This window comes from Ixodes scapularis, unplaced genomic scaffold (assembly GCF_016920785.2).
Source record: "Ixodes scapularis isolate PalLabHiFi unplaced genomic scaffold, ASM1692078v2 PGA_scaffold13__105_contigs__length_92229423, whole genome shotgun sequence".
Taxonomy (NCBI): Eukaryota; Metazoa; Arthropoda; class Arachnida; order Ixodida; family Ixodidae; genus Ixodes; species Ixodes scapularis.
In genome coordinates, this window is record NW_024609839.1 from 48,925,719 (window position 1) to 48,938,163 (window position 12,445).

The window sequence follows — 12,445 nt, forward strand, 5'->3', positions numbered from 1 at the left end:
TGGACTAGCACCGTAATCGCAAAGTCACCAAACGCTTGTGCTTGATTGAGAGACACTGCATTCGGTGCAGGACGTAGTTTTCTTCCTGCTCTGGACAGTGACAATAAATTTGAGGGATGTATTTTCGCCCACAAAATTGTATTTAATTACAATTGTTTTTGAAATACCCACGTTTTAGTATTTAAATACTTACGTCAAATACATTACCCAATTTGTAATTAAATACACATGCAAAATACACAAAGTATTTGAAATACGTATTTCAAATACTTGTATTTGAAATACTGCTCATCCCTGCCCTGCAGCTCTTAGTTCAGGGACGCTTTTTCCTCAGAGATTGAATTTAAGAGACAGTCAGGAAGCTCGGAATCTTCATCGATTGCGCTCTTCTGCTGTGGTGGCTTTATTGTCATGTAGCTGAGATGTTCTGTGGGGTCTTCATCATAGCTTCCAGACTTGCATGGAACAACGAACTGGCTGAATGTTATTAGTCGAAGGGAGATTTTGAAGTCCAGGGCTCGAGACAGTTTCTTTTCTTTTTTTTTTTTTTTGCGAATTAAGTTGAAGAGATTTTCCCGACCGTCCTGTGTCGTACGAATCATGAAAATAAACTTTCATTCCTTTTCTTAGATTTAGAGCTGTTGAAGCTTGAGGGCAGACTTCGCTGTGACTATCATGCCAGCCTGACACGGTTTGAAGCACTCCCTCTATCCTTGCTTTGTAAAACGACAGCCTCGAAAAGATGTACCCAACTTTTTCGAGGAGAGTGACCGCTTCTTCGTGCTTTTTAGGATTGAGCTCACTCACTGCCAGTTTTATGGTGCGCGAGGTCATCAGCGAAAACCATTTGAAAACTAGCTCCAGGAACCAGGCTCTTGTTAAAGTTTCCTCGCCTATTATTCCTTCTTGTACAAGATACTTAATGGCGGCACCAACTGCATGGTTCAAGAAAGTATAAGCAGATCCCACATCCATCTTGTCAAAATACAATGAATTCAGGTGCTTCTCCTTGATGTGTGGAGCCAGTTTGAGGTCGTGCTGAGAGTTGATCGACTCGAGCTTCTGCACATGCTCCAGTGGAACCTGTAAATATGTAAAATTCTATAGATTAGCTGCGCATACCATTTAATTTTAATGATCTCTTAAAGCCCGCCTGCACATCATATCAGGATAGGGTGGATGATAGCATAACATTTAGTAATCAAAAATGATGTGTCAAAGATTCAACATTTCATCTTCTCTAGCAGGCTTTGAGGCATGCAAAGTATTGGTTTGGAGGAGCCGCTGACGCTTTTGGAGCAGATGCGAACATCTCTTAGGACATCACTTGAATATTAAAAAGTGATTGCATATCTAAATTTGTTCATCTACGATAATGATTGACAGTTCCTCTTTGTACTGAAGCATATTACTTATAACTTTTTGTGACAAAAATAGATAGGAGGCAAAAGGAACACAGAGCCTTCTTTTTAGAAATACCGCTCTGGTCAGAGTAGGTTCTGTTTACAATTGGTAATAAAAATGGTCGAAAAATAAACCATAGCGCAACCCTTCAGTTGGGATAAAGCCTCTTTCCCCTTCCTAGTTTACACTCAGTAGTTTATTTATCCTGTAAGTATATTGACGGCGGCACAACGCCGCACGGGCGCACAATGACCGACGATTTCCCCTTTCTTAAACGCCATCTCTCTCTCTCTCTCTCTCTCTCCTGTAAAAATAATTTCTGTAAAATGCCAGGAAGAACTAGCATATCCGCTACACGTATATCGATAAAAACCCGTCCCCCAAGTTTTATGAACCTACCAAACTCGAGACTCTAATATCATAAGCTCCAAAAACAATCACCTACAAGGATTAGGAAAACCTACACCTGTGTTTTAAAGGGTGCACTGCTCTTTAGCAGCGTTGGAACCAGAGTTAAGTCAAAGTTCGCTGCTCTTTCGATCGACAGCTGCACGGCATCTACAGGGACTACCGTATTTATTCAAATATAGAACCGTGTCTTTTTATTCTCTCTCTTTCTCGACTCAACTTTTTTGTTTGGTTATATATTAATTGGAAAGAAGATCGACCTGTAATAATCCTGAGCATAAATTCCGTGCCTATCGCGCTAGCCCTCCCCCAGGGGCCATAACCTGGACATTTGGTGAAAAAATCCGCGAGACAACGGCCGGTGCCAAGGTCAAGTGCGGCGTTGGCCAATCACGGCCGCCAGATTTCTCGCCGACTTTTTCGCCAAATGTCGATTAGGTCCCCAGGTCAGCCGCTGCCTCTAGCACTCCGGTGCAAAGCGGTGAAGCTCGTCGCATGCACGCTGTTGAGATGTGAAGGTTGACGCCAGCAGTGCCAAACTTCGTCTCACCTGAAGTCGACGCTACAGCCGACTCTACGAGCCAATGAGACCAGTCGAACAGCATTAAAGTGCGACATCATGGCATTCGTCATCTCCCTGTATGTGCTCTTTCATCAGGTAAACCAATCAAGTGCAGTGAATGTCCCGTGACTTGTGCTTTTACTATATGTGTTCGAGGTTGTATGCGTTCGAGCCTTCGACTGTGCTCTGACCTAAGATGAAACAAACTATATGGTGAGTAGAGACGCCGTGAAATTGATTTCTGTACCGTTTTTCTTTCCCTCTACTTCTTTGCATATTAAAATAAACCAATATTAATTTTTTTTATTTTTTTTTTTTGCTTTGAGCTTATTTTTGCGCAAGTGGGGCGCAATTTCGGGCGAAAATGTCATTTTGGCCCAAGATGTAGATCTTTCGTTCACGGTGCAATATGGCGTAAATGGCGCAACACTTCCATCACTGCTAGTTGTCGGTTGCATCATGTTACTAATAGTAATGACGGGTAGCAACTTGAACATGTTGAAACAACGATTAAACATTCGGGTTTATTCAAGTTGCCATTGTGAAGTTTCATAAGTGTGTAGTTGCACTAGCCAGGAGTGTGTGTTTTAATATATTAAAAATTATCTTCATTGTTTTATGTTATACAACTTAGTGGTGATTCCAAGCAGAAAAAATTACTCGGTTTGATGGCAGGTTTACTTTTCTTGGACATGAGATGAACTTTTGTTTTCTGGTGAGGTGACCACGAATATTCGTGAGTAGGTGTGGGGCATCCACGAGGAAGTGAAGTTGCCGGCTTATCTCCCCAGTACATTGATGCTTGCACGACACCACTGTAGGGCCAAACTGCGATGCTGTAATGCCGCAAAGTCGCCAGATGGCTTGGCTCCCCGGGCCCATTGTCAGAAGTGACAGCATCGATGGCTACGTCGATTTCTTTGCACTACTGAATGATCTTGAAGCGAAATTTCTTCACTTTCTGCAGATTAAACGAACTGCCTGCAAGCATAAAATTAGCACTTCTTACTCTATTAGGCTTGTAATTTTTACCACACAAAAAGTATACACAAAGCTCTTCACCTGAATGAGGTACTCTAGAAAGAAAACGGATTTATAGCAATAAAACAGCCTAAGCATAGGGTGTTCTGACTGTATGTTAGATTGAGGGAAGTCAAATATAAGTTTGTAAAAGAATCGGGTGATTGTCTCTATCCATCTAGCATAATAACATGCTCACTCAAGGGAATATTTTTTTTTTGTGAAGTCGGGTGAGTTGCTAAAGAAATAATAAACTGAAACTGAAATTTCTTTGAAAAGGCTGTAGAAACGTTCCACTGGCTCCTATAAACCAAGGTACGGGTTTGTGCAATCGGATTAATGCTCGGAGTTTCCCGATCGGTAAATATTGCAGATAATTAAAATACATAGCGTTATGATTATCTCTTAGTGCATCTCATGGTGGCCGGGGGGGTTTGCTCTAGCAGAGTGGTTTGTATTGTTATAGTATGTAGTTTGTATGGTACTCTGAAATCAAAGCACTGCCTTCCATGTGGAGGGTGTACATACATGTGAATTGGTAGCCAAACACTTGTTTCCATCCTGACGACATATCCCCCCCCCCCCCCCCCCCCCCCAGGCATGGACACCAGGGAGTGTGAGGCATAGGTCGGGTCGGATTGTGTGGTACCAGGACCAGGTTTCATCGTAGAGTACCCAAGCACTTTCTTGGATGATTGATCATAATCCAAGCCCACAAAAACGAAAGACATGGAAGAATGAACCAAAGGCGCATAGGGTCATGGCAAGCAGAAGTTCTTCAACTAATTACAAGAAATCTATGTACAGCAGGAAAGAAGGACAACCAGTATATAAAATTAAGGAGCAGATATCCTTAATATCCCTGTTGTTATCTGCATTTCTTGAATGAGGAGGGCTGCATGTCGCTCTTCAGTGTGCATAGTCTCTACCTTTTTCGGCAATTACGGCAGGAGCTCTATCAGGATACTTAAGGATACATAAAGATAGATTGTTTTTGGTTACAGAAGTGACGTGGAACTTAATCTACCAAACCTTTGTTGAAATTATTTGTTTTTAAGATTAATAATATGTAGTGAGAAATAGCTAAACCAAATATGATTGCATGAGGAGTAAAAAATCGATTGCTGCTGTGATTAAAAGACCCGTGTAGGGACTGGACGCACCGCTAGGCGCCTCCGGTCTCAATGATAGAAAAATAGAGAAAAAGACGCGCGTGAGTTATATACACTCAGGAAGACCAGTTTCTTGCTCGAGCCCGCGGAAATATAACGCTCCTGCCTGCTCCTTTCACCACCCCTGGCATGGCTTGATGTCTCCTATTCTTCGTTGAAGAGTTCGCTTAACTAGGGAGTGGCACCAAATGCCCTCGCATAAAACTGTAGCCTCTGCTACCACAAGCGAAGCGAAGCTGGAGAGCCATTTTTACTGTGCTGTCCGACCATGGCACACCTCTAATCGTGCCCTTGGTAGCGCATAGCTCAGGATTAAAACGAAAACAAAATAGCTTTTAGTTCATACGCATATGAGCCTTTCTTAAGAAACCTGACAACTGCTAAAAGAAAAAAAAAACTGTTGTAATTTGAGATGCCAGGTGAACAGCCAACAGCTCATATTGTCACGAATGACAAATGATGAGGCAAAGAATAACTGAAGAAACTAAACGTTTAATCAGGCGAACTTGTGCCCAAAACAAAAAGGAAAAACAGAAGATGAGAACAAAGCGTCGCGGGCGTCGAAGTTGACGTAAAAGCAGGTTCGAGCGCTGGGGCGAGACTGACTGCAGATCGTCACGCGGAGCCCCATATGTACACGCGTTGGCTTCTGGAACGATCGACCTGGAAGGTTCGGCGACTAGAATATTCGCACCTCGAACAGGCGACAAAGTTCTCGAATTCACCAGAACATTAAACTGCAAGAATAAACAAAAGGACGCGTAACTCCCGGGAATCGAAACGTGGCTCTTCGCGTGGGAGGCAGGCGCGATAACCGTTAGGCCACGGCCGCGCTGCCTACTTGGCGCGCGGCAATATTGCGCTGATAAGACTAAAATGGCAACTCAAAGCATACTGACCCGTTCACACACTAGGACCGACTCCGACATGACCGGTTTTTTAAGCCTCTTGCTGCGGCTTATGACTGACTGCGCTGCTGCGGAGCCGGTCATAGGTCATCACAAAAGGCTTAAAAACCAGTTCTTAGCCTCTCCGCTTCTAAGCCGCATGCGTGTGAACCAGCTTTTAATGGTGTGAAAGCAAAGTGTGAGCAAACTTTGCTCGAAAATGAAAATAATAAGAGTGCCTATGCTCACTTATGGTATCTGTTTTGTGGTATGACCAGGCTTTGCGCATTAATTAATAGAAATTAATCTTAAATTCTGCTGAATAAGACAGGGTATAAGCTTTGAACTGATAATATATGAGCCCGTTAGTACAGACTCTTTTCAAATATTTTATAATTCTTGCCTGGTTCTCAGCGGGATGTCTCCTGTCATTCTTTTGTGTCTGTACTTCTTGCTTCAGTATACTCACCTGCTTTTGTGCATTCTTAAGTTTGCGTTGCAAATCCAGCACCTTTTTCTTTAATTCCTGGTTAAAACATCTGAAATATTTGACAAGGTCCAGACTCCTAGTTTCCGCAATTGAACATACAAAAAGACTACCTGGAGTTGACATGCAGAAGAATCTGCTGTGCTTAAGGATAACAGCGGTAAGTAAGCGATCATACGCGTATGTTAAAATGATTCCTTTCGCACTGCCCTTAGTAAAGGTGTACGAGCTCAATGTTATCATACATGCCTCACTGTTGCCGCAAGTGTCTTGCTCGATGTTTGTGGAAACGTCTGTGGGAAGCTATTTGTGGGAAGAGAAAAAAAGATAATTACTTGGTGTATCGCTCCTATGATTAGCAACACATCAGCATACAAGTAAACATATACAACAGAAGGTTCCAGGTATATCACTTACCAGATTGTTTGGAGCACTGAGAGCACTGCGGGCCTCCGACAAATCCAAGGGGAACTTGAAAATTATGCACTCATAAAACAAATAAGCCAAGTGCCTGGACTCAAAAAAAGATATAAGAGGATCACCTTATCGCTTGTCGACATCTCTTGAACCAGCTTCATAGGTACCTGAAAAGATACAAGTAATGTGTGCCCTAGTTAATTAACCACCAACATCTATCGCTGAATCCCGTGTCTCATTCAGTGAGCTTAGATTGCATTAATTAATAAATTACCTGGGAGTCCACTGGCGGGCTGACCGGGGAACTTACAGTCGCCTCCATGAGCAACTAAATGAGATTACACAGATTTTTAGGAATATTAATTCTACGATTTCAAGTCGGAGATACTAATTCAGGTGTGTGCATATTTAGTATTTAGACAGCGTAAAGTTGGCCGGTCACTGAAATGAGGTGACGGGTCTCCGCATTGGATGAGCAATTTAGCCAGTGCAGGACGACTGCTACCAGGGGTCTGTAACGTGCATCACGCAGTAGTGATACACGAAATAGTGCCATTACGATGCTCATCCAAATCGAAACGGGAAGAGGTGGTGATTGAGCACAGGATCCCTGTGCTCAATCACCACCTCTTCCCGTTTCGCGCTTCTGCAGCGCGAACTTTCGTTCTATGTGCTCCAAGCCAAGACGCGCTGATCCTGATGCGGAATAAAACCAGCGTATAGTCAATGCGCGACAAGCGATGCGGCATTGTACGTGCAAGTAAGAAACATGACACAGTAATGAGGCGAGAGAATTTCACGGCAATCTAGTGGCAAGCCTGTATAGTAGCATTCCATTGACGCGTAGTTTTTAAATAATACTACGCACACACTATACATTTTTCTCGGTTCCTCGTGAAAGAGGAGCTCTCCGTGGTGGCTTCTTCGGCTTGTGGGCAAAGACCGAAGTCACGGCATTTCGGGCTAGCTTGCATTTTGCCGTCGTTCCGGCGTCCAAAAAACTGGTCTTCGGCAAATTGATTCTACGAACATCGCAGTTTGTGCTCATTCAGTTCTTTAAACTGTTGCATGAATTATCGCAATAATATAACTCGCACAGCCCAGTACAAGAGGTGGGAGTGAAGCCCTTTCTGCTGATCCGCGACAGCCACAAAAGTCGTCGTATGCGGTTTTTTTTCGCCTTCCGGGATACGAAACAGCTGTTTGCCAGCCTCATGCCGGTTACTGCACGCGAAAGCGCAGCACCCTGGCATCTGGATCCCTTTCAGCCGCTCAAAATGCTGCAAAAACAACGACTGCCCATACAACAACAATGCTCCCGCCGAGAAGACTGGAACCTTTTGCGAAACAGCGGGAGAATTTCGCCCACGTGATCGTCGTGAGCCAATAGGGAGCGCGGATTGTCAAACTCGACATCAATAAAACTTTGGTTGTGGCTAGTTTGTACATATTGATTAAAATGTTAAAAGCCGCGAACAAAACAGGACGATAAAGACACGCGTACGACTCGGACAGGCGCCAACTTCCAACTGATTTAATGAAACACGAAACGTCGTCAAACTGTTGATCCCTATCGCCTAAACACGTGCAACTAATAAAAGTTCCTATCGCTCATTACACACAACCCTCAAGAAACAAGATTTGTTTGTTTAGTAGATAAAGGGATGGCATGCTTACGCATTTGTCATCTGCTTTGGGTATACAGAAAGCTTCGATTAATTTCCTTTCCATCTTCTCATTCCCTCTCTTAATACACCTTGTGTGCTCTAACAAAGGTTCACACTCACATCGTTTGCAGGGCTCCGCAAGATGCCCACCCGAATTATTACGTACGGCTAGCTTGTGTTCGCGCGCTCTTTCAGTAAAGCATCGGCCGGTCTGACCGATGTAAACTTGGCCGCAACTAAACGGAATCTCATGAAACACCTTAGTCACGCATTCGATGTTTCTTGTGACATTTTTTTTTTTTAGCACATTACAAACTTTCGTTTTGACATCGCGGAGCATATCTTTGAAGGTTTGCACGAGACTGGGAAGATTACATTAATCCTTTGTCTAACAGCCATCTTTTTTTTTTTTTTATTGTGGGACACTTTGTGCAAATATGGAACCACCTGCACTGGTATCTTGTCTGCCTTTTCACGACATCTGTCACCGCCCTCTCGTTTTATTTTCAGTGGGAGCCTTTCACACAGATTTGACCAGTACTCGTCAAGCGTGCAACCTGGTGATCAAAGCTGACCGGCAGTCTATGACGGCAGCTTTTTGTAATGTCTATGTGAAGGCAGGTGGATGCAATCCCACGTTTTACAAGCTTTGAGTGGGCGCTGCTGAAAGAAAGGAGGCCTTTCTCAGTTCATGGATTATAGCTCCAGCATAAATGATCCTTAGTAAAAATGAGCTGCAAGTCTAGAAACTGAATACTGCCATCACGAGGCATTTCCCAAGTGACGTTCGGTTCACCGGACAGTGATCTAAACAGATTAACAATTTTCACCACATCATGTTCCATACAATTTGCTTTTGCATTCACCCAAAATAACCAAAAAATGATCCACACAGCGGAAAATCTTGACCACATTTATCCCGTCAAGAGGCCCCGATATGCGCTTGTCCATTACAGAAAGATAGATGTCCCACAAAACGGGTGCCATGGAGGAACCAATACAAATACCATTCTTCTGTACGTAGAACTGTTCATTAAAAACAACGGCCCTGGACTGCAAGTAATATTCTAGCAGCGCCATAAAGCGGTCGCAGTTGACACCCGTAGAATTCTGGAACCCCACTTCACCTGACTGCGTTATGCTCTTACGAACCGCGGTGTAAAGTACATTATGTGGAACCGAGTAAAACAACTCATCTACATCCACAAAAAAGGCTGTGGCCGCATTTTGCAATCCTGTTTTCGAAACTTGAACTACTTCTCTGGAGCTCCGAATTGGAAAAGGATCGTCAATGATCATGGTGAATTCGGGTGGTCGCCTGTCTCCTCTGACCTCGATTCAGCAGAGCGCCCCCTCCTCGCCGCCAGAGCTACTCGGGATCTTTTTCAGCCGATCACAACTGCTGGCTTCAGAGCGCTCTGACATTCTCAGACCAGTCACGGAATTGAAATTTCTTGACATTGGTAATGCATTAAAAACAACACGATCTTACAGCGTACGGTGGACGATTGAGCAAAATTTACGCTCGCAACGTGATGAAATAACGGTTTTGACGTAAATCGTTTTACGCATCGGCATGTAAAAAAAAAGAAAACAGCAGTGTGCGGATTGATTTTTGCAGAACGGAACGAAAGCCCAACGCTTGGAAACAGTTGTCAACTCATCGCGTTTTCGACAGTGAACGCGCTGCGATAGCGGTCATGCGTACGACAGAGCAGGCAAATATAAAATGGTTAATTAACCGCATTTTTCTCACGGCGAAATATCGTGCAGGCATCGCAATGTGACAGAAATCACAGTGCATTATATTCTGCTCTCCCTTTATTTTACAGCACAAACCTTTCAACGCACTTTTACCAAACCGTAAAAATTTCTTGAAGCGACCACAAAACCCGGTAAAACAGCGGCGAGCTCTGCGAGCTGTTTCGTCGTCGGTTAGGCTTAGCGGATTCATCGCCGTGAGTTGAACAATCTCGTGAAAGCACTGGGAATACTTCACATTTCGGCTTTTCCTGTTACGGTCACAAACGAATGTCGTCCGGTCCGTTGTAATGCTCGCACTGTCGAATGCACAAGCACTTTATAGCCGATTTCACGCGCTCTGGAAAGAGCGCTCAAGAGCGCGCAGAAAGAACCACGCGAATTCGCCATAATGCGCTTGAGTGACGCTGCAAGTACCTGCTAACCTGGGCCTGCCAGGCACTCTTTTCCGAGACAATGACTCGTAAGGGACAGCTAGGCTTATGAGACTTTCCGCTAAAGAAAACCTAAAAAAAGAGATTTTCTGCCTTGTTACCAGCCTTTCTTACTCCTTCAAGGTTCACGTCTTTGAACAACCTGAGCGCAGCCGTCTTTTGCAATAATTCGGGTGGGCCCGTTGCGGAGCGCTGCAAACGATAATAATAATAATAATAATAATATCTTTATTTCCATCAATCTTGATGGGGGAGCCCGAGAAAAAAAGTTGCGATATGCAGCTTGACTGGTCCTCGGTTCCCTTACAGTGGTCAACGGCAAGCACCGAGAAACAAAGATGAAAATCACATTCAGTAGCAGCTGAAGGTATTGTTAACAGAAAAAGAAAACAAAACAAACAACGTTTTATGAAAATAATGCATCATGTACAAAAATATCCATTCAAGTCTTTGAAAGTCAAGTTTCCAAGAGAAACATTACTACTGCACAAAGTATTTAACAAATTTGGAAGAGTAAATTGGAGCATCTGAGAGCCATAGTTGGTTCGCTGAGTAACCATCTTCCACTTCTCCGCGTGACGAGTAGAATACACTGGTCAATTTTTCTCCAACAATGCAAGATTTTGTAAGAAACATGTGCCCTTCATTATTTCACTCTTAAAACTGGTACAAAGTCGATATGAATACAATTTGTGAACATAAATTATCCTGTAGGTTTTAAATAATTCAGCAGTGTGAAAATCAAAAGGTACATTACCATACCTCTGAGTAGTTTCTTTTGTAGTATGAATAGTTTTTCAATATTAGTTAACGTTGATGTACCCCAAACGAGGTAGCAGTAGGCTAAGTGGGAGTAAAACAAGGAGTTATAAATCAAGAGTTTCACGTTTGTTGGCATTATGTAACCGTAGCGATTCACAATCCCTACCACGCGAGCTAGTTTTGGAATAATATAGTTGACATGGCTGATGTGGGTGTGAACCTTTGTTAAAACCAGGGTGTCGAACCGGAACCGAACCGGTATTTTTTCCGGAACTGAACCCGAACCCGAACCGTTATATTGTAATCGCGATGAACCCGAACCGGAACTGAACCGGAAAACAAATAACGGTTACCGGCTCATGTCGAAAAGGTTCGGCCACGCGCTGTTGACAATGAATCTGCTATCAATGCCATTTGTTTTTTAAGTGCGTATAGGCACTTAGAAGCTAACATATTTGTGAGACAGCGAACTCTTCTATTTTAATATTTATCCTATTACGTCCTTCTGGCGTTGCGTTCGGTGAAGTGTATTTCATATTACGTATCTTGTTTAATGAAAACTTCTTTAAGGGTCTAATTTGAGTTACCGAAGGCTAGTTCAAATAAAGAAAGCTGTATTTTCTTCCCAGTGTTCCTTCAATTGCTTACACGCCGAGGTGACAGGATAGTTAGCGAGTTCTACTTGTAAGTGGGTTTGTAAGGAGGTCGCGGATTTTACAGCTACTGCGTCGGACCCAATTAGATGAAGTCCGAACGCGTAAACGTCGGTGAGGTAACCTTTGAGTGCACATAAAGAAACCATTCCTGGTAGAAATCCCTGAACCTTACACTACGATGTATCCCGTTTCGTATGTGCTGATTTCAGATGTTTTATTTGTAATTTATTTTGATGTTGCAATTTGTCATTTATAATTTCCGAACCGGTTCGCGAACCGGTTCGCGGATCGAATTAATCGAACCGGAACTGAACCGGAACAAAATAAATTTGCCTGAACCTGAACCGTAACCGAACCCGTATTTTTTTCGGTTCGACACACTGGTGAAAACACAAGGTTTATTAAGAGAGGTAATGAGAAGATGGAAAGGGAATTAACCGGCGCTTTCTGTATACACAAAGCGGCTAACAGATGCGTAAGCATGCCATCCCTTTATCTACTAAACAAAATAATTGTGTTTCTCGAGGAGTGTGTGAAATGAGCGATAGAAACCTCTATCACTTGCATTTGTTTAGGTGATGGGGATCGACAGTTAGACAATGTTTCGTGTTTCATTAAATCACTTGGAAGTTGGCGACTGTTCGTGTCGTACGTGTGTCTTTTATCGTCCTGTTTTCTTCGCGCTTTTTAACCTTTTAATCGACATCAATTAATGGCGCTACTCTGGCTCCCTACGGGAGCCATATACAGTGGCGCTAGGGTGAACCGTAGCGTAGCGCCCACCTTCGTGCCGCGTCCCGCGGACCAG

The 12,445-nt window shown here is 43.4% G+C and overlaps 1 protein-coding gene across 4 annotated transcripts; it reads right to left on the reverse strand.

Annotated features, from left to right (window-relative positions):
• Positions 1-422: 422 nt before the first annotated feature.
• Positions 423-10,327, reverse strand: LOC115320100. 4 transcript variants are annotated; one of them, XM_040213390.3, is made up of 6 exons: positions 10,203-10,327; positions 6,632-6,685; positions 6,483-6,524; positions 6,358-6,411; positions 6,190-6,243; positions 423-1,083 (listed from the first exon to the last, which is right to left on the reverse strand). In XM_040213390.3, the coding sequence occupies exons 2-6, from the start codon at positions 6,677-6,679 to the stop codon at positions 442-444; spliced, it is 840 nt and encodes a 279-aa protein (XP_040069324.1). In that variant the 5' UTR covers positions 6,680-6,685; positions 10,203-10,327; the 3' UTR covers positions 423-441. The 4 variants fall into 4 exon arrangements, with proteins under 4 accessions (XP_040069324.1, XP_040069325.1, XP_029836072.2 ...); XM_040213391.2 differs by lacking the exon at positions 10,203-10,327 and having other exon boundaries at positions 6,186-6,243; positions 6,632-6,921; XM_029980212.3 differs by lacking the exons at positions 6,190-6,243; positions 10,203-10,327 and having other exon boundaries at positions 6,632-6,921.
• Positions 10,328-12,445: the final 2,118 nt, after the last annotated feature.

Bases quoted from the DNA above. Each gene is read 5' to 3' on its own strand.
- LOC115320100 (XM_040213390.3), bottom strand. From the start codon at position 6,679: ATGGAGGCGACTGTAAGTTCCCCGGTCAGCCCGCCAGTGGACTCCCAG. The intron at 6,525-6,631 runs GTAATTTATTAA...GTATCTTTTCAG, and splicing joins GCCCGCCAGTGGACTCCCAG to GTACCTATGAAGCTGGTTCA. The intron at 6,412-6,482 runs GTGATCCTCTTA...ATAATTTTCAAG, and splicing joins AGATGTCGACAAGCGATAAG to TTCCCCTTGGATTTGTCGGA.